The sequence below is a fragment of the Salvelinus namaycush genome, chromosome 35 (genome assembly GCF_016432855.1).
Source record: "Salvelinus namaycush isolate Seneca chromosome 35, SaNama_1.0, whole genome shotgun sequence".
Lineage (NCBI taxonomy): Eukaryota > Metazoa > Chordata > Actinopteri > Salmoniformes > Salmonidae > Salvelinus > Salvelinus namaycush.
In genome coordinates, this window is record NC_052341.1 from 18,910,768 (window position 1) to 18,932,549 (window position 21,782).

Consider the following 21,782-nt stretch of genomic DNA (forward strand, 5'->3'; position numbering starts at 1 on the left):
GGAAACCAGTTTGGGAAAGGGCACAAACAGACACACACACACACACACACACACACACACGCACACATCAAGCCTTTTGGTAACTCTCACTGTGTGTAGTAGGCCCGGTGTGTGCAACGTGTGTTTATGGGTGTGCAGGACTACATGTTTGTATGTGTTTGATGTGTGTGTGTGTGTGTGTGTGTGTGTGTGTGTGTGTGTGTGTGTGTGTGTGTGTGTGTGTGTGTGTGTGTGTGTGTGTGTGTGTGTGTGTGTGTGTGTGTGTCTGGTTTGTGTGTTTTGTCTGCTTCATGGTGACAGAAATATTTATTTTTCACATAAATATCCTCTCACCCCCCGTTGAGGCCTCCGCTATCCCAGGATGCAGTTCAATGTTCTTGGAGGCGAGGAGTTGAGCAGAACGACTATTTACCTCCCGCTGACCCCCTGGGAAGAACTGTGTGTGTGTGTGTGTGTGTGTGTGTGTGTGTGTGTGTGTGTGTGTGTGTGTGTGTGTGTGTGTGTGTGTGTGTGTGTGTGTGTGTGTGTGTGTGTGTGCGTGCGTGTGTGTGTAAAGGCGGGTTGAAATGGGTTATGGGCACCACTATTTGTCTTGGATGAGCGTCCTGAAGAGAAAAACTCAGGCTTGTTTTGTATAAGCAAAGTTCATCCTGAAAAATAGTCCGTTCTTGTCAGTTACACTCTGTTATGGTTGTTGTCACCGCTGTGTCCACTGTAAATGATGGGGATAATCATGTTGGGGCCATTTAATAGAGGTCTTGTGGTCAAAATGACATTGAATTTCATTGAACTTCTCTCTCCCCTCTCCCTCCCCTGTCTCTCTTCCATCCTGTCTCTCTTCCATCCTGTCTCTCTCTCTTCCTCGATCTCTCTCTCTCTCTCTTTATCTCTTGTTCTCTATGTCCTTGCTCTCTCTCTCTCCCCTCCTCTTTCTCTCTCTTTATCTCTCAGGGTATCCCCGTTATTCAGGAGGTCTGACCTCCCCCTTTCTTCCCATGAGCCACTTGGATCACCATAGCAACAGCAGCGTTCTCTACGGACAACACCGATTCTACGACACTCAGAAAGGTGTGTGTGTGTGTGTGTTTTTTTGTTGCTACAGAACCACTTTCTGTGTTTTGCAATTTTGTAATTTTGTATTGAAATGACATCAGCCAAATTTAAATCCATTTTTATTTTCCTATTTTTATTTTCTAAATTTTGCAACCTTATACATGTTTTTTATTTGTTTTTTTCTCTTTTCAGATCACTTCTATCTGAGAAGTCTGCCGTCCCAGCCCCCTCTTATCTCAACCAATCACAGCCTTCCGCCACTGTCTAGGACCGCCCCTGGACATCCTCTGGGGTCCTGCAGCAGGGAAACAGACTCTGGGGAAGGAGGAGGAGGGGGAGGGGGATCCCAAAAGAGCTCCAAGGAACCGGGGATGGTGGAAAAGAGTGTGTCGAGAGAGAGATCCAGCAGCAAAGAGAGGCCCCAGGAGAGCAAAGAGCGACATCATCATCACCACCATCAACATCAGCCTCATGTGCTTTCTCACCCCCACTTCCTCCCCACTCACATTGGTGAGGAGGACCACAGACACAAAACCCCCAACCTGCCCACGGAATACAGGGACGACTCCGCAAAGCATGGAAACGACCCCTTAAACCAGGGTGCCAAACACATGACTAACTGTGCGCAACTAAGTAAACTATCCAATGGAGAATCTGGGTCTGGGTCCAAGGGCGGGTCCCTGAACAGCTGTGGGGGTGGAGGTGAAGGGGGTAACAGACCCCAGGGGAGTGGTAGTGGGGGGGCGAGACGATGCTCCAAGGAAGGGGGCGTGAGCGGGGAAATGAGGATAAGTGAAACTGTCCCCTCCTCCTCGTCAGACTGTCTGCGTCGAGCAGCCATGATGGGACCCCACAACCCCCATGCCATGGCTTCCTACTCCATGCCCCCGCCCCCTCCTCCACCACTACATATGGGGCCTGCTGTGGGAGGGGGCTGGCTGCACCATCCTCACCACCCCCATCACCCCCACCCTGAGTTCTACTGCCCCCCTCCCCCCGCCCCCCTTACCCTCACCCCCCCTAAAGACAGAGGATCAGGGAGGGAGGCGAAAGGCTCTGGCCCAACGTACGTCCCCTCGGTCGGGTCTTTTGGGGACATGGGGTCCCCTGACTGCCGTGGTGCTGGAGGAGGAGTGGGTGGAAGCGGAGCCAAGGATGTAAAAGGGGCAGAGAAGAGCGGAGGGGGAGGAAGAGGAGGAGGGTCTAGTGAAAGTCTTTCTCTTCTTAATCCTCATCATCCTCAGTCTAGTAACTGCCAGAGGAAGCCGTCGTCCCAGACGCAGCAGCCCCAGCCCCATCAACAGCAGCTGGGCTACGGCAAGGCAGACAAGCCCCCAGACTGGAACCAGAACCACAAATACAACCAACACCACCACAGCCAGAACAACCAGCCTAAATCCCAGCCTCAGCCCCATACCTCTAACCCCCAGTCCCACCACCCTAACCCCAAGCCCGGGCCTCGCTCCTGCAGCCTAGAGGCCTCTTCTTCCAGGGGAGAGTTGGAGGTCCTAGAGGTCTACCGGCCCTCCCTGCCTCTTGAAGCCCAGAGCGCTTACCCCGGGGTTGGGCACCACGCCAACAAGACTGGGCCCTACGCCAGCACCCCGCCCTTCCGGGACTGTTCCCACTCAGCTCCTCCTGAGGGAAAGGGAGGGTCAGGAGGGAGAGCCCAAAGAGTTGGGCAGAAGGTTGCTAGGATAAAGCACCAGCAGCACAGTAGTCATGGCAGCGGGTCGGGTTCTGATGGATCAGGGACTGAGAGGGGGAGAGAGGGGGGTAGGCAGAGTCAGAATCTGAATGGTGAGGGTGGTGTTGTTATGGGGTACGGGGTTCAAACGCCCCCCACACTGCACCCTTGGGGGGTACTGAGAGGTCCTCAAGAGGACGAGAGGAGGTTGTCCCCCCACACAGAGTCCTACCCAGATAACAGGACTCAAAACCCCCATGACCAACAGCAGTCTATGACAGCACCTCACCCCTCTCACCCCCACTCCTCCCCCAACCCAGAGGGAGAGAGCAGCGCCATGAAGAACCTAATGAACTACAGTTCGCAGCAGCCTTTGCTGCTCTCCCAGAGGAGTCCCTTCGGGGGGCTGGGCTGCCTGAAGCAAGGGGGCGAGAGGGGAGTGAAGGGGGGTAGACCCAGTGCCCCTCAGGATCCCCCCAAACAGCCCCTACCCCCTAGGAGAGGGTCCACCAGCGAGGGGGAAAGGATGGACGGAGGGGGAAGAGGGGGGAGGGAGGCGGGGGAGACACACGGGGAGGGGGAGGTGCGACAGCCCCCTGTGGGTATAGCTGTGGCGGTTGCCCGGCAGAGAGAGCCCCCCCAACGCCCGTCTGATACCCCCCCAGGACACAGCCGACAGGGCAGGGTGCTGCCCAGCATCAAAGGTGAGAGCTGGATCTATGTATCTGCATGTCTCTGTATTTATGCACGCATGTTAGTCTAGCTTCAGTATTGGAATGTTTTTTGAATGTTTTTTCAACTCTTTCAACAGCTGCGTTGTGTTTAGAAATCTGGCATGACTTATTAAGAATTAAGGCATTGCCAGACTAGCTTTGTTTAAGGGTTAGCAGATCTGCTTTCTAAACCCACTCTCTCCTGCTGTGTGTGTTGCCAGGTATGTCTCGCTCTGTGTACCCGCTGGGCCGGGAGGCAGAAGAGAGGAAGAGGATGACAGAGGAGCAGCTGAGCCTTCATCACCTCGACCGAGACAGAGAACTCCTCATCAGGGAAAACAAGGAGAGAGGGGAGTTTGCCAGGATCCACCCATCCAGCAGTTGCCATGGTGACCTGACCTCTCACCTTCTGGTGCCTGGCGGTGCCAGCCAATTAGGTGGAGACCCTTCTGCTCATGCCCACCACCATTGGATGCAGCGGACTGGAAGTCCCTCCCTTTGGATGGGCCATTCATATGGTGAGCTGAGCATTCTTGTTTTCCTCAATACAGTTTCCCCACAGACCATGACAAACACTCGTATTGTTGTGCAACTGTTTTTACACGTGGATCAGGAAGTGTGGAAACAACATGTTGAAACAAACTCAAAAGTTCATGTTCTAATCTTCTGTTTTCTCTCTCTCAGGTCTGAGCCATGCTGCGCTCCACCAGAGTATGGGCCCAGGGTTTGGCCCTGGCCTGCCCAGCCCCCTGCAGCCTGTGCTGCCTCTGTCCCAGGACCCCTCTGGCTCCCTGGTGGTCCTACCCTCAGAGCCTGGAGCACACCACCACCTGGGTAAGACACACAAACACACATGCAGGCCACACACACACACACACACACACACACACACACACACACACACACACACACACACACACACACACACACACACACACACACACACACACACACACACACACACACACATACCCAGCCAGTTAGCCAGCGCTAAAGATGAACCTCCATTAGAATGGCTTGCATAATGCTTTACACTCGGAGAGGAGACATTAGAATATCTGCTCCCATTAACGGAGTCATAAAACACAGAGTCTCTGACAGAGGGACTTAGCCAACCATTTTACTATGATTAGCTAATGATACTAAAATTCAGGGAGAGAGATGGCACCGCTTCTCATGGTTCAGCCACAGAGAGAAAGATGCAGTGTGTGGGATGAGTGTGTGTTGGTGTGTTCCTATGTGGTGGAGTTTGGTGGTGTATGTGTGTGGTGTGGTGGAGTCAGATGTTTGTGGTGTGTGTGTGTGTGTGTGTGTGTGTGTGTGTGTGTGTGTGTGTGTGTGTGTGTGTGTGTGTGTGTGTGTGTGTGTGTGTGTGTGTGTGTGTGTGTGTGTGTGTGTGTGTGTGTGTGTGAGTCTGTGTGAGTCTGTGTGAGTGTGTGTGTGTGTGCGTGCGCGTGTGTGGGTTACTGCTCTTTTGCAAACAGGCTGTGAAATGTAATTATCTGCCTGCTCCCTTGCCTCGCTCCTTAGGAGTTCCTACAGAGAGGGGAAGTGCATCCACTGAACCCTTCCCCAGGGAAACATAAGCCCACTCAGGCTAATCTCACAGAACAAAGGTTCCCAGCGACGGCTGTGGCAGCCACGAAGGGGTGGGGCATATGGGAATGTATGTCTTGCCATGCACATAAAGACACCACCATGAGAAATTGAGAGATAAAGAGAAAGAGAGAGGGAGAGAGTGATGTCTGAGGCCACACTGACAGAAATAACACAGCTGCTTCCACACACCCTTACTCTCTCTCTCTTGCTCTCACTCACACACACACACTCTCTTACTTGCGCTCCCTTTCTCTCAGACACTCAGTCCCTTTCTGAAAGTAAAATTCAATCACGCTTTATCGATTTGAACAGAACAGACCGAAAATACCACTATCAATACCACTATCTCTCTCTCTTTCTCTCTCTTTAGATGTGATGGACCAGTCAGCTCTGTGGCCCTCGGTCTACGGAGCCCGAGGTCCTTCCCCCCACATGCAGCATCACGCTGTTTACTCCCGTTCGCCGTTCCTACGGCAACAGGAGCTCTACGCCCTGCAGCATCAGCACCACCAGCAACAACACAGGGCCATGGAGCATATGCACAGGCAACACACACTCTCACAGGTAAACACACCCGCGATTCACAGGTAACACACACTCTCACAGGTAAACACACCCGCGATTCACAGGCAACACACACTCTCACAGGTAAACACACCCGCGATTCACAGGCAACACACACTCTCACAGGTAAACACACCCGCGATTCACAGGCAACACACACTCTCACAGGTAAACACACCCGCGATTCACAGGCAACACACACTCTCACAGGTAAACACACCCGCGATTCACAGGCAACACACACTCTCACAGGTAAACACACCCGCGATTCACAGGTAACACACACTCTCACAGGTAAACACACCCGCGATTCACAGGCAACACACACTCTCACAGGTAAACACACCCGCGATTCACAGGCAACACACACTCTCACAGGTAAACACACCCGCGATTCACAGGTAACACACACTCTCACAGGTAAACACACCCGCGATTCACAGGCAACACACACTCTCACAGGTAAACACACCCGCGATTCACAGGTAACACACACACTCTCAGCACTCGTGTGTAACGTTTAATGGAGAGAATACTCTTTAACACAGTGACTTTTGCTCCCATTTACAGTAGCCCAAATGAGCTTTTTACACTGCAGTTTCCCCCTTGACCATGATCAACACTCGTATTGTTTAACAGTATGCACACATAGATCAGGAAGTTAGGAAACAACATGCTGAAACAAACCCAGAGTTCATGTTTTCACCATTTTCAGCATATTCAGTTGTAGAGTGTTGATTCTCAACCACAAGAGCCAGATGTTTCAACACAGAGAAAGGGGAAAACCAGGCCATTTTTAAAGAGAAAGCGTTTTGTCAAGAGACAAAGGATCCTAGCAGACTGCCAGTGACCTTTGGCTAGTTGAAAATGTCTGTACTAGCTTGTGGCATTCACCCAATAAACCCCATTGTGTTCCTAACATGATGGTCTGTAGTGATGCACGGGCTGACTTATAACCCGCAGTCCACGTGGGTCATGAGATATTGTGTGGATGAAGGTCGGGTGGGTGGTGGGCGGGTTGAATAAAGAGGGGAAAAAACATGAAAAATTCATAAATACAATACCAGTCTCATTCCAGGGTTTTTCTTCATTTTTACTATTTTCTACATTGTAGAATAAAAGGGAAGACATCAAAACTATGAAATAACACACAGGGAATCATGTAGTAACCAAAAAAGTGTTAAACAAATCAAAATGTATTTTATATTTGAGATTCTTCAAAGTAGCCACCCTTTGCCTTGATGACAGCGTTGTAAACTCTTGGCATTCTCTCAACCAGCTTCATGAGGTAGTCACCTGGAATGCATTTCAATTAACAGCTGTGCCTTGTTAAAAGGTCATTTGTGTAAATTCTTTCCTTCTTAATGCATTTGAGCCAATCAGTTGTGTTGTGACAAGGTACAGAAGATAGCCCTATTTGATAAAAGACCAAGTCCATATTATGGCAAGAACAGCTCAAATAAGCAAAGATAAACGACAGTCCGTCATTACTTTAAGACGTGAAGGTCAGACAATGCAGAAAGTTTCAAGAATTTCAAGTGCAGTTGCAAAAACATCAAGCACTATAATGAATCTGACTCTCATGAGGACCGCCACAGGAAAGGAAGACCCAGAGTTACCTCTGCTGCAGAGGATTAGATCATTAGAGTTACCAGCCTCAGAAATTGCAGCTCAAATAAATGCTTCACAGTGTTCAAGTAACAGACACATCTCAACATCAACTGTTCAGAGGAGACTTTGTGAATCAGGCCTTCATGGTTGAATTGCTGCAAAGAAACCACTACTAAAGGACACCAATGAGAAGAACAGACTTGCTTGGGCCAAGAAACACGAGCAATGGACATTAGACCAGTGGAAATCTGTTCTTTGGTCTGATGAGTCCAAATTAGAGATTTTTGGTTCCAACCGCCGTGTCTTTGTGAGATGCAGAGTAGGTGAACGGATGATCTCTGCATGTGTGGTTCCAACCGTGAAGCATGGAGGAGGAGATGTGATGGTGTGGGGGTGCTTTGCTGGTGACACTGTCAGTGATTTATTTAAAATTCAAGGCATACTTAATCAGCATGGCTACCACAGCATTCTGCAGCGATATGCTATCCCATCTGTTTTTCAATGACACAACACACCTCCAGGCTGTGTAAGGGCTATTTGACCAAGAAGGAGAGTGATGGAGTGCTGCATCAGATGACCTGGCCTCCGCAATCACCCGACCTCAACCCAATTGAGATGGTTTGGGATGAGTTGGACCGCAGAGTGAAGGAAAAGCAGCCAACAAGTGCTCAGCATATGTGGGAACTCCTTCAAGACTGTTGGTAAACTATTCCAGGTGAAGCTGGTTGAGAGAATGCCAAGAGTGTGCAAAACAGTCATCAAGGCAAAGGGAGACTACTTTGAAGAATCTAAAATCAAAAATATATTTTAATTTGTTTTTAAAAAATTGGTTACTACATGATTACATATGTGTTATTTCATAGTTTTGATGTCTTCACAATTATTCTACAACATAGAAAATAGCAAAAATAAAGAAAAATCCTTGAATGAGTAGGTGTGTCCAAACTTTTGACTGGTATTGTATATAATTCTTGTGCATTGAGGTTCTTCTTTCAATATTTGTATCTGGTGTTAGTACGTAGCCCAAGCCTAAACTATAGAGCCCAGCTGTAGTGCTCCAAATACACGCCAATTGCCAAAATGCTTTTGGGAACGTGGGCAGAAAAAGTTAACGTCGATCCTCCGAGGAAAAAAGTACAATGCCAGAGTTTAATTCAGTAAGAGGAAAGCTGCGAAATGGAGAGTTCAAAATAAATATAAATAGGGCCAGAACAGTATTCTAATGCTTGGGAAAGATTTGGTGAAGTGGCAAAAGAGGATGATAGCAGTGCCGGCTATGTCATGCGTGATGATTGTGAGGCACTATACAAATTCAAAGTCACAAGACCGGACTTTAAGATGGCACAACAAGGGAACTGTAGGTGACTGTTCAAATGGGTTAAATGGATGGAATAATAGCCTAACTGGAATCTGGACACTGACTGTAGGTCTATAACCTTTCACATAACCTAATATAATATTAACTCTTGCAGAATAATTATACAACAAATGTGAATTTTTACTCTGAAACAGGAGTTTTTTGGAGGGTTATTGCATTTTCTCTCCGGTCCCTCAACGTCTTTGCTGCACGAGGGAAGCAGAGACGAAAGAGGAAAGACAAAACAAACTTTACCGATGGCAACTAGATTGAATCATTCATTCTATCGATTTATTACATTATTCTGGTACGCAAGTTTTTTTTTTGTCATTTAGGGCAGTGTTTCCCAAACTCGGTCCTGGGGCCCCCTGGGTGCATGTTTTGGTTTTTGCCCTAGCACTACACAGCTGATACATATAATCAAAACTTGATGATGAGTTGATTATTTGAATCAGCTGTGTAGTGCTAGGGCAAAAAAAACGTTCTAGGGCAACAACCCTGTTCTAGGGCAACGACCCTGTTCTAGGGCAACGACCCTGTTCTAGGGCAACAACCCTGTTCTAGGGCAACGACCCTGTTCTAGGGCAACAAGTAATGACAGAAGAAAAGCTGTATGTATGTCTAGTTATAGACAAGTTGACTAACTACCAAAATGTTGTAAATTAGAAGCAGAAACATAGCCCTGTCTAAAGATCGTGGATTATTAGCATTTGCGTGTGTGTGAATGAACAGCTGACACACACATCACAAATGGTCAGGGTTTTTAAGGAATACAGTATGTGGCTATTCTTTAAGGCTCAAAATAGATTGAACTTCTTTCCCCTCTCTGTCCCCCCCCTTTCGTTTCCCCCCCCCGCACCTCTCTACAGAGGAAGGCAGAGGACACCACTATCACCATTGACGACCCTCCTCTCCACGACACTTCGAGAACCTCCCGTGCTGCTAAGCCCTTCTCCCATACCCCTCCCTCCAAGACCACCCCTCCCTCCCAGGGGGTGAGTCCCAGCAGTCGCCAAGCACCCTGCTGCAACTCCCCTTCCAGGAGAACACACCCCCAGAACCGTTTAATTCCCGCCCCCAGCCCTGCGGCTGCAGCCCCGAGATCCCCAGCTCTAAGCCCCGCCCCCTCACACCTGTTGAAAGGAGCGGAAAGAGGGGAAAGAGGAGAGGGGCAGCCGCCTCAGGATTACCCACAATCCTTAGAGCCAGGTGAGTTTGGATTGATGGACTGATGTCTGAGCTGTATGTTTCCTGGTGCACTCTGACCCTGTCACACGCAAGTAGCCTACGAACTTTATCCCCACTCTCTCCCATTCTTCATTCTACTCACAACTATGCACCACACTGTGACAAACACTTGAGCTTTAGTCTCTGGCACGTTCTCTTGCACTGTGTCTTTATTTCTGATATAGTATTCATCAACACCAACTAATAAACCGAGAGACACATAGCGGTCTTATCCCTGATTCCCTCTGCTCTGTGGAGGAGAGAGGAGAAACACTGGAACATTTCATCAGTTCCCAAGGTTAGAGTCTGTACCAGCCTCCATTTACTACTGAGATTGTGGAGGAGGAGGGAGGGAGAGGGAAATAGGAGGAGATAGAGCGAGAATGTGTGTGAGAGAGAAAGCAAGAGAGCGAGAGGAGTAGAGGGAGAAATAAACATTTATATAGAATTGGTGAAAGAAGGATATGGAAAAAAAGAAGGAGAACCGATAGTAGCAGAGACGTTGAGAGATGAAGATGCTGCAGGAAAGATAAGAATACTTGGCCTGTTATTCTTTGATTCTGCAAAGTGTCTTTGAGTGTGTGTGTGTGCGTGTTTGTGCGTGTGTGTGTTGAATGTGTGTGTGTGTGTGTACTATATATGAGCGAGGTCAGAAACATTTCTGATAGCCCCTCCTTATCCTTCAGAGGTCCTTGAAAGACAGCAGGCGGAAGGATATGCATTCATCTGGCGGCGTTGTCAGGGGGCGGAGGGATACCATCAATAACAGAGTTGTGGGGTGACAGGGTCGGCACTGCAATCCCAGCCAGGCAGCAGGGTGTCATCAATATCCCCTACACATACACACGGACATATAGCCTAGATGCACAAACTGCTGCTGCTGGGATGCCCTATTTCTTACTGCCTATAGACTACAATTGCTGTATCAATGCTTCCTCAACTAAAGCTCTGTTGCCTTATTGATTGAATGATTGATTGATTATTAGTCACTCTTGACTAAAGGAGTTTCTTTTCTATCTGTCTCTCAGATCTTCCACCAGGTTACACCTATCCAGAAATCACCATGGGTTACAAGGCTGGTCCTTCCCCAGAGGAGGCCCGATTGGCTGAACATGCTGATCTGGAGGTGGAGCCAGCTGAGCCCTGCCCTAAGCCCCGTCCACACACCGTGAGGATTGTGGAGGATGAGGAGGCGAAAACAGAGAAGAAGGAGAACGGGTGTAAAGTTGTAGAATCTAGTGCAGTTGTAGAAAGGGAACGAGAAGGAGCAGAGGTGGAGGGGCAATCAGTATCTGAGCCCCCACTATTTGGCAGTGGAGTGAAGACTCCTGAAATGGCGCCGTGTCCTGCCCAAGTTTCAACCTCAGCCACATCCCCAGCCACACTTCCAGCTCCATCTCTAGCCCCAGTCTCTGCTTCTGAGGATGCCCAGAAAGGAGAGGTCTCTGTGGGCGGCCTGGTCCAGCCAGCTGGCTTGAAGGACCCACAACCAGCACAGGCGAAGAAAGATGAGAAGGAGGAAAGTTCAGCAGAGTTGAAAAATAACCACCTACCAGATTGTACTGTTTCCCTGCCTCTTGAGCTAACTGGACATGGGGAGAAGGAGGAGAGAGAGAAGGGTGATGATGTGGAGGAGAAGGAGAAGGAGGAAGGTAGGATGAGTACGAGTGAAGCCTCTGTGGGGATACCAAGCAGCCCACGGCCCTCTCCAGCCCCAACCCCAGCCTCCACCCTCACCCTCAGTGATGATCCCTGCATCTGGAGTCTGGAGCTTCTTATTGCCGCAGCGTTGTGTGCCACCCGGGATGCCTGCTACCCCCCTGTGCCCCCCTCCAATACACTCCTGCCCGCCCCGTGCCCACTCCCACACCGAGGCATGGAGATCCTGGGAGAGTTGGCTGAGCTGGGGATACTGCAGAGGAACAGGGAGAAGGAGAGAGAGACAGGAAGTGAGTGGATAGAGAATGTGTGAGAGCACACACACACACACACACACACACACACACACACACACACACACACACACACACACACACACACACACACACACACACACACACACACACACACACACACACATATACAGACAGACATGCAGAGACAGAAATACAGAGGAGCAAAGAGAGAAACAGAGATGGGAGAACTGAGTGTGGAACCCAGATGTGCATGCCACACACACACACACACAACGTCCCCACTGACTGTCCAGCTTCCTTCCTCTGTTCTCTTAGAGCCTCTGTTCAAGTCCAAAGATCAAATGTTTCCCTGGGGGAGGAGATGTGGTGGTGAGGGAGAGGGGTTTGGAGTGGTAGGGGGCAAAAGGAGGGAGGAGGAGAGGGGAAATGGATAGAAAGGAGAAAGAAAGAAACACAATACAAAAGTGTAAGTGTCCCTCCCTCCCTCCCTCCCTCCCTCCCTCCCTCCCTCCCTCCCTCCCTCCCTCCCTCCCTCCCTCCCTCCCTCCCTCCCTCCCTCCCTCCCTCCCTCAGGCTCTGGAGTGTGGCTTGGCTAATTAGAAGCTCTTGTTTAAAACACTTCTTTAAACCGTTCTTCTTTTCCCTCTGAGAGAACGTGTTTTTATTTACGCGTGCGTGCGTGTTTGTGTGTGTGTGTGTAAGCTGTTAAGTAATCCCAGATGAATCCCTGTTACACTCCATCAGCATCTGTGTTTCTCTTCACCACACTGGCTGCGCTTTTCTCCGTTTGCCGTTCCCCCCCTTTTTTTCATTTATAAAAAGCGATGTAATCTTCTGTGTAAATCCTTCCTTAGCAAGCCCTGATGACAGAATTAATAAGTTCAAAAAATTATAACGCGCAGCACAGCTGTGTGTGTATGTGTGATTTCATGTGCGTGTCTGTGTGTGTTTACACCTGCTTGTGTGTGTGTGTGTGGCCTGCGGGCGGAAGGCACTGCATCTCAGTGCTAGAGGCGTCACTACAGACCCTGGTTCGATTCCAGGCTACATCACAACCGGCTGTGATTGGGAGTCCCACAGGGCGGCGCACAATTGGCCCAGTGTCGTCCGGATTAGGGTTTGGCCGGGTTAGGCCATCATTGTAAATAAGAATTTTTTCTTAACTGATTTGCCTAGTTAAATAAAGGTTAAATAAAATAATAAAAATCGACCTAAGTGCAAACAATTATAAGGCACAGTCTGTGTATGTGTGTGTTTACACCTGCCTGTGTGTGTGTGTGTGTGTGTGTGTGTGTGTGTGTGTGTGTGTGTGTGTGTGTGTGTGTGTGTGTGTGTGTGTGTGTGTGTGTGTGTGTGTGTGTGTGTGTGTGTGTGTGTGTGTGTGTGTGTGTGTGGCTGTCAGGCGGAAGGCATCTATCTGTGGCTGCCGCCCTTGAGGAGGCTAAACTAGGCCTGTTGATGTCAGCGGTGATGTCATCCAGTCAGGGGTAACCAGAGCCTCTCATTGGCCCAGAGGTCTGACAGACGAGACTCCACTCCAGGACAGGAGAGATACATCCCTCTACCCCTCTTTCCTATCCCTCACTCCCTTTCATTCTCTGCCTCTTACACCCTTCCTCTTTCTTTCTCTCTCGCTCTATCTCTTTCTTTCTCTCTCTCTCTCTCTCTCTCTCTCTGAGGGGAATGGTTCATTCATTTATATATTTATTCATTTGCTCATTCTTTCATTCACACTCTTTCTCTGCATCCATCCATCCATCCCTTCCTTTCTATTATTTCTCCCTGCCTTCCTCACTTTTAATATATTCTGTGTACCCTGCCTGTTCTATGGTTTGAGCTCAGGTACACACACACAGGTTTTTAATATTGTCAGTGAATAGCCGTTCAGCTCCAGTGGTCCAGCTCTGAGTGGGTCTGTAGTAAAACCAGACACTGCTTCCTTTTGGCCTAGCAGACCGATCCCTTTCTCTCTCTTTCTCCTCTATTGCCCATCTCTCTTCTCTTCTGCTCTGTCGTCTAGCCTCTCACTCGCCTTCCCTCCCTCTATCTTCTCCTTCTTTCTCTTGCAATGCCACCCTCTCTTCCCCTCTTACGCTCTCTCTCGATCTCTCGCTCCCTCTCCGTCTTCCCCTTCTCTATCGTTCTCCTTCTCAGAAGACTTCAGTCCCCTTTCTTGCCCTCCTCCTCTCTCCTGCTGTAGGGTAAATTGGATTGTGTCCATGTCGGTAATGAGGAGATGTAGGAGAATAAATAGATATCTCAATAAACACCTGGCCTCTTATTGCTTCTCCTCTCCCTCGTCCTCCCTTCACCCCCTCCTTACCTCCCTCCCTTTGTCTTTATCATCCTCTCTCTCCTTCTCTCTCTTCTTTTCTCTTGCACGCAGCAATATGACTGTGTCTGTGCAGCTCAGCCTGTGTGTGTGTGTGTGTGTGTGTGTCTGGGGTGGCTCGTCCCTCATGAATATTCTAGTTGATCTGCAGGCGGTGACAATGACAGAGTTAATGACAGTGATAGATGGAGAGACAGCACTCCTTTAGCGCTCTCCCTCCTTCTTTCTCTCCGTCCGTCTACCTCTTTCCCTCTCACTCAGCCGATGAGTGAGTGTGTGGTCCTGCGTGCGTGTGGGTGTGGGTGTGAAGGCTATAAGTTAGCTTGTAAATCACTTGTTTAGGAGGCGGCTATAGGACAAATCATGTCATATTATTTTCACACCACTTTCATTTTTTTTAAATTTCACACCACAAAGAAGTAACGTTTTTCCTCTCTCTTTTTTAGGTGAGGATGTTTTGACCTTTGACCTGCGTAGCCTGGCGACCCTGGCTGCGGCCCGCAGTCTGGAGCTGGGGGGAGGAGCTACAGGGACGGGTGAGGGGCAGCAGTGTACCGTCAGAAGGACCCTCAACCTGCGACGGAAATGCAGCTGGATGCCTCGCCACGAGCCGGTATGTGTGTATGCCAAAACATACATAGAACTGTATACACTCACATAGAACTGAACACACACACTTATACTTATAATGCACAGTATGAACGGTATGTACATACACACAGATACACAAGCTACCTTTTATATGTTACACCAACAAGCTTGCACAGTTTCACTGCAGAATGAGACGTTTTTCCACGTTTCTCCAAACGTCAAATTTCAAAGTTGCTCCAAACGTCAAATTTCAAAGTTGCTCCAAACGTCAAATTTCGAAGTTGCAAACATGAGTTCTAATCACTGGGATTGAACACGCAACCGCCGGAGCTCGCAGATTACACCCATCCACCACCCCTGTTCACAAACCCCAGCAAAACCCATGCCTACTTGATTGTAAAGCACTCACCGTTGCCCCTAATGGCGACGTCCTGTATTTAGGCACGAGCTATATTTTTGCCCTTAGTGGATGGTTTTGACGGCGTCTCCCGACGTCCTAGGGACCTGCAAAAACGTCCTATTTCAACTTGAATCTGGAGTGATCTCTCTGAACGACACACAGTACAGTCCATTTACAGTCTACTATATACAGTCTACTATATATTTAATGTCTGTCTGTATTGCAGGTGTGTCCAGTGAAGGCTGCCATGGAGACGATGGATGAGGCAGAGCTAGCGATGCGAGTGCAGCTAGCGGAGATCCAGAGACGTTACAAAGAGAAACAGAGAGAGTTAGCCAAGCTGCAGAGAAAACATGACCACCAGAAAGCAGAGACCTCTCACAGCCCTGTTCGCAGACGACCTGGTCGCCCCCGGAAACGCAAGTCTACCCCCGGTCCCAGCGCCTCAGATGGCCCCAAGAGACTCAGGTGAGTGTCTCCGCAGGGGTTCTTCTATCCAGATACACTACATGACCAAAAGTATGTGGACACCTCCTCGTCGAACATCTCATTCCAAAATCATGGGCATTAACATTCAGTTGGTCCCCCTTTTGCTGCTATAACAGCCTCCACTCTTCTGGGAATTCTTTCCACTAGATGTTGGAACATTGCTGCGGGGACTTGCTTCCATTCAGCCACGAGCATTAGTGAGGTCGTGCACTGATGTTGGGCGATTAGGCCTGGCTCGCAGTCGGCGTTCCAATTCATCCCAAAGGTGTTCTATGGGGTTGAAGTCAGGGCTCTGTGCAGGCCAGTCAAGTTCGTCCACACTTTTCTCGACAAACCATTTCTGTATGGACCTCGCTTTGTGCACTGGAGCATTGTCATGCTGAAACAGGAAAGGGCCTTCCCCAAACTGTTGCCACAAAGTTGCAAGCACAGAATCGTCTAAAATGTCATTATATGCTGTAACATTAAGCTATCCCTTCACTGGAACCATGAAAAACAGCCCTAGAACATTACTCCTCCTCCACCAAACTTTTAAGTTGGCACAATGCATTCGGGCAGCTAGCCTTCTCCTGTCATCCGCCAAACCCAGATTTGTCCATCGGACTGCCAGATGGTGAAGCGTGATTCATTACTCCAGAGAACGCGTTTCCACTGCTCCAGAGTCCAATGGCGGTGAGCTTTACACCGCTCCAGCCGACGCTTGGCATTGCGCATGGTGATCTTAGGCTTGTGTGCGGCTGCTCGGTCATGGAAACCCATTTCATGAAGCTCCAGACTAACAGTTCTTGTGTTGACGTTGCTTCCAGTGGCAGTTTGAAACTCAGTAGTGAGTGTTGCAACCGAGGACAGACGATTTTTATGTGCTACACGTTTCAGCATTCGGCAGTCCCGTTCTGTGAGTTTGTGCGGCCTACCACTTCGCGGCTGGGCCGTTGTTGCTCCTAGACGTTTCCACTTCACAATAACAGCACGTACAGTTGACCGGGGCAGCTCTAGCAGGGCAGAAATTTGATGAACTGACTTGGAAAGGTGTCATCCTATGACGGTGCCACGTTGAAAGTCACTGAGCTCTTCAGTAAGACCATTATACTGCCAATGTTTTGTCTAGGGAGATTGCATGGCAGTGTGCTCGATTTTATATGCCTGTCAGCAACGGGTGTAGCTGGAATAGCCGAATCCACTAATTTGAAGGGGTGTCCACAAACCTTTGCATATATAGTGTATATTTACTGTACTTATATGGTTTTCAATAAAGTATTGTTCCCTGAGATGAACCTTGTTGAGAATCTTTATGAGAGGAACTGCTACTGCTGAGTGGAGGAACTGCTATCTCTCGCTCGCTCGCTCGCTCGCTCGCACACACACACACACACACACACACACACACACACACACACACACACACACACACACACACACACACACACACACACACACATATGCTCAGTACGTGTGTGTGTGTGTGTGTGTGTGTGTGTGTGTGTGTGTGTGTGTGTGTGTGTGTGTGTGTGTGTGTGTGTGTGTGTGTGTGTGTGTGTGTGTGTGTGTGTGTGTGTGTGTGTGTGAACCTGGTAGTAAACCCGGTGTGGTTTCTAAATGAGAGGAGTTAATAGATTAATCAGCTCAGAGGAGAGACTCATTAATCATCATTAATCACATTTAATCATATTTATCACCACCATTGATTATGTCCTGACTCCCTCTCACCCTCAGCACATATTAATATGGCTGGACAAAGTCCCCATGTAAACTTATCACAGTGATGAATGACTCACCAACCTCTTCTTCTAACACATACACTTGAGCTCGCAGGCAGGCATTCACAAAGGCATGCACGCACACACACACACGATTACAAAGCAAACCCCCTAATGCCCTACACATGCTCTCTCTCGAACACACACACACACACACACACACACACACACACACACACACACACACACACACACACACACACACACACACACACACACACACACACACACACACACACACACACACACACACACACACACACAGTGTTACATTCCAGCGTTAAGTCATCATATTGATGAATGTGTTTTCTGGCTGTGCTCCACCTCTGATAGTGCATGTTCCCCTCGCTCTGATAAACTGATTAAACAAACTCAAGGTTTATCACGGTTACCACACTGATTACAACGAACTAATGAAAAATGACAAAACACACACACACACACACACAAAAACACATACACACATTGCATGATTTTACATACTGCACAGATAAATGCATAGACGACACACACACAGACATATTCGTTTAATTACTGGAGCTGGCTGGTTTGTGACAGGGTGTATTTTTTGTCTTAATTAATGAACGTGGTATCAATAGTGTATTCCTTCATCTCAGAGAGAGAGAGGGGGGGAGTGAGGGAGGGCTGCCAGAGGTAGAAATGTCTCTAGCGACTGGTCTGTTGGTGGCAGTACTTGTTGACAGAGGTATTGGAGAGAGGAAAGGGGGGAAGGGTGCTGTTATTGTAATTTAATACTCTGTTAGGGCTGGGACCTCACGTTATGATAGTATCTCGATACTTTGGTGCTATTACGATATGCATTGTGATTCTATTGCGATTTGATGTTCCAAACATATTGCTCACTATATGTCTGCTGCAAAGGGACGAGAGAGAGCAGGAGAAAACTAGTTTTGATCAGTCATGGAAATAAAAGTGCTGAAAACAAATTGTCTCCCTATAGAGAGCAATAGTAATGGTGTCTTTTTGTAGGCACCAACTCCGCCAGGGTTCGTTGGACAAAGCCTATTGGAAAATGAATGGAGTTTTTATAGGGTTTTTGGATAAACGCCGAAAATAAGGTCTGTGGTTACCACAGGTTTAGGAGATCCAATATGTTTTGTTCTATGAGATAATCTTCATCAGCTACGTCACCTTTTGTGAATTTTGAAGAATGTATGTCATCAAAACAAGCACATAAAGGCTTCCTAATTCAAAAAGGTCATGTTAACAGACTGATAATATCTCATAGAACAAAACGTATAAGATCTCTTAAGCCTGTGTTAACCTCAGATCTTATTTTCGACGTTTATCCCAAAACCCTATTCTTTTCCCATTCATTTTCCCATAGGAATACCTGAACGAACAAGATGTAACTCATTTCTGATTTTTAGGACTACAAGCTGGCAAGCTATATTTAAAAAGAAGATGGAGAACAAGCTATGAAGGAAAAATACTGGAGTTTTGGTGCAGGTAGAGCCAACCAGCACAAAAACAATATTGTCAAAACGATACGATGCGATATATCGTCAAAAAGAATATCCCGATATGTAACTGTACCGATTTTTTTCTCCAATCACTATTCTCTGTGGATTTACATTATTCTACGTCAACTGACTGCCGTTGCACACTGACAGAGGGCTAACGCTGGGGCTTGGGGCTGACTGGAGGTCAAAAGGTCAAAGGTTGAAAGGAGTGGTAAGGGGTGATGGTGACAGACAGGTTAAGGCTGGGCCATGGAGGGTTGATGTGGGGGATGGGTATGGGGGACGTGGGACTTTGTTAGGGGCAGTTTAGGGGTTTTCAGGAAGCTGCCCACTGGGCACACACTGGTTGAATCAACATTGTTTCCAAGTAATTATAATGAAATTACGTTGAACCAACTTGGAATAGGCGTTAAATTGACGTCTGTGCCCACTGGATGGCTTCTCTGTAGATCTTAACTTCAGCAGAAAAGTTTTGAATTTGTCTGAAATGACAAACTAGACCACCTCGTATTTCTCTCAGGTTTCACATTACAAATCCTATCTTCCCCTCCTCTTTTTCATGCTCCTCCTTTCCTCCACTCATTCCCTGTTTTATCCTCTAAAATCTCCCTCTCTTTTCCTCTCCTCTCCTCTCCCTCCCTTCTCCCTTTACTCCGCTCATTCCCCAAATCTATCTACCTCCTCCCTCCCTCTCTTTTTCTTGATGGGAGATGCTGAGCACTCTGTGGGAATATAAGATTCACCTGCCTCAGACACCAGCTGCTCACAGCAGTGTGTGTGTGCATGTGTATGTGTGTGTTGTGTCTGTGTGTATGTGTGTGTGTGTGTGTGTGTATGTGTGTGTGCACTTTGAGAGATAAAGAGAGAGAAACGGAGACAGAAAGAGAAAGAGAGACACTGGGGAGAGAGAGAGAGAGAGGAGAGGAAGAGAGCGAGAGAGAGAGAGAGAAAAGGGGTAGAGAGAAGAGTGGTGTTCAATAGAGGTTAGTGTTTATTGATCCAGCCCTGGAGCGTAGGTCAATGGACAGACTCCCCTGAGACTGCCTCGCCTCTCCCTCTCTCTCTCTCTCTCTCTCTCTCTCTCTCTCTCTCTCTCTCTCTCTCTCTCTCTCTCTCTCTCTCTCTCTCTCTCTCTCTCTCTCTCTCGCTTTCTCATACTCTCGCTCTGTGTGCTCTCTTTTGTTAGCTCTCTCTCTTTTGCTCCCTCCAACTCTCCCCATCCCCCTCTCTCTCTCGCTCTGTTTTTCTTCAGTAGCTGTCTCGCCAGCTATTTCTCCCACTTTCTTGGTGTGATTCAGCAGGGTCTCATATTCACACTCCTCTTGGATATTTCAGAGTTTACCGACAGAATGCTTTCTCTTCCAAACAGCCTCCGTACGGGAAAATACCCCCCCCCCCCTCTCTACTCATCAAAGGCCAGAGAGAGAAGGGAAAAAAGGGAGAAAGAAAGAGAAAGCAGAAGGGAAAAAGAGAGAGAGAGAAAGAGAGAGAGAGAGAGAGAGAGAGAGACACAGAGAGAGAGAGAGAGAGAGAGGGCAGAAAGACATGACCTGTTACCTTTTCTTTGATCTTCTTTAGCCTTTCTGTTTGCACCTCTCCATCTTCCCCCCTTTAATAAAATCCATCTCTCTCTCTTCTTCATTTGTTTTAGGGTGGCGGATGAGGAAGCAGAAGGGGGTGGAGAGAAGCGGAGGAAGAGGATGACCAATCATGGCTTCCTCAAGAGGAGGAGAGGTCGTCCCAGCCTGAGCTCCAGACTAGCACGGAGGGTGACCCAGCTGAAGCAGAAGGCTGTGGCCCAGAGAGGTGCACCATCAGGGGGCATGCACCGCCACAGAGTGGACCCCAGACCTGGAGCCCACGCAAACTGCAGAGAGAGTGACACAGGTAAAACACACACATGCACTCCACACATGCACACATGTATGTACACATACACACAGGCACACACACACACACACATGTAAACCTTGTACCTCATACACTCCCTGACACTAACACACCCATGTCTCCATGTCCACCCAGCAGCCAATACATCCAGTGCCCAGCAGGACTGGGCGCCCAATCAGGGAGTGAGGAGGAGGAGGAGAGGTCGGCCAAAGGTCAAACTGGGCGGACCATCGACCAGAGTCCTCCGGAGAGTGGGCGAGGCCTCTGTGAACCAGGAAGTGAACGAGGGGAAGAGCAACAGCGAGACCTCCGGCCAGGGTGAGTTACGTCTCAATGAGATGTCTCCCAGCTGTGTGTGTGAGTGTGTGTGAATGTGTGAGTGTGTGTGAGAGTGTGTGTAAGTGAGTGAGATGTCTCCCATCACGGTGGCCTCCTCTCACTTCCCGGCTCGTCTGTCACACCATTAAAACCGTTAACGGCTGCCCACTGGCATGCGGCCCCCAAACCCGCGCTGTAACGTGAACCTCGCTATCGCCTCTTTTAGAATGTCACACCCCTGTCCCCCCCCTGCACCCCCCCAATCCAACCAGTAGAGACACAATGTCCCCCTTTCCTCAATAATCTCAAATTAACATTTCATAGAAATAAAGTGGTGTCCCAATGTCTGTCAGTTGATTAGGTCCTGTGTGTGTGTGTGTGTGTGTGTGTGTGTGTGTGTGTGTGTGTGTGTGTGTGTGTGTGTGTGTGTGTGTGTGTGTGTGTGTGTGTGTGTGTGTGTGTGTGTGTGTGTGTGTGTGTGTGTGTGTGTGTGTGTGTGTGTTTTTGCCACTATCTGCCTGTCCCCTCGCAGGCAGCGGAGTGTTTGTGATGTGTGTGTGTGTGTGTGAGAGAGTGTTGACGAGGACACTGAGTAAGTGACAAGTGTGTCAGCAACGTGTCGACACCCGACACGACCCCCAGTCAGCCACCCACAGCTGCCAATAAAGATCTGATCTGTGTGTGTATATGTGCATGTGTGATTGTGTGTTTGCATGGGTGCGTGCGTGATTATTTGTGTGTACAGTACGTGTGTGTGTTCTTATGCTTGTCTGTGCATGAGAAAGAGAGATAGC

The 21,782-nt window shown here is 48.6% G+C and overlaps 1 protein-coding gene across 1 annotated transcript in view; it reads left to right on the top strand.

The window, feature by feature from the left end:
• Nucleotides 1-21,782, top strand: part of bahcc1b (BAH domain and coiled-coil containing 1b) — a 58,882-nt gene that overhangs the window by 22,947 nt on the left and 14,153 nt on the right. The window contains exons 4-14 of the mRNA XM_038975410.1: nt 952-1,068; nt 1,246-3,444; nt 3,675-3,971; nt 4,138-4,287; nt 5,423-5,616; nt 9,454-9,793; nt 10,840-11,760; nt 14,506-14,672; nt 15,277-15,518; nt 20,432-20,667; nt 20,806-20,988. Of these exons, the coding sequence (XP_038831338.1) occupies nt 952-1,068; nt 1,246-3,444; nt 3,675-3,971; nt 4,138-4,287; nt 5,423-5,616; nt 9,454-9,793; nt 10,840-11,760; nt 14,506-14,672; nt 15,277-15,518; nt 20,432-20,667; nt 20,806-20,988 (5,046 nt within the window). The remainder of the gene's footprint in view (nt 1-951; nt 1,069-1,245; nt 3,445-3,674; nt 3,972-4,137; nt 4,288-5,422; nt 5,617-9,453; nt 9,794-10,839; nt 11,761-14,505; nt 14,673-15,276; nt 15,519-20,431; nt 20,668-20,805; nt 20,989-21,782) is intronic.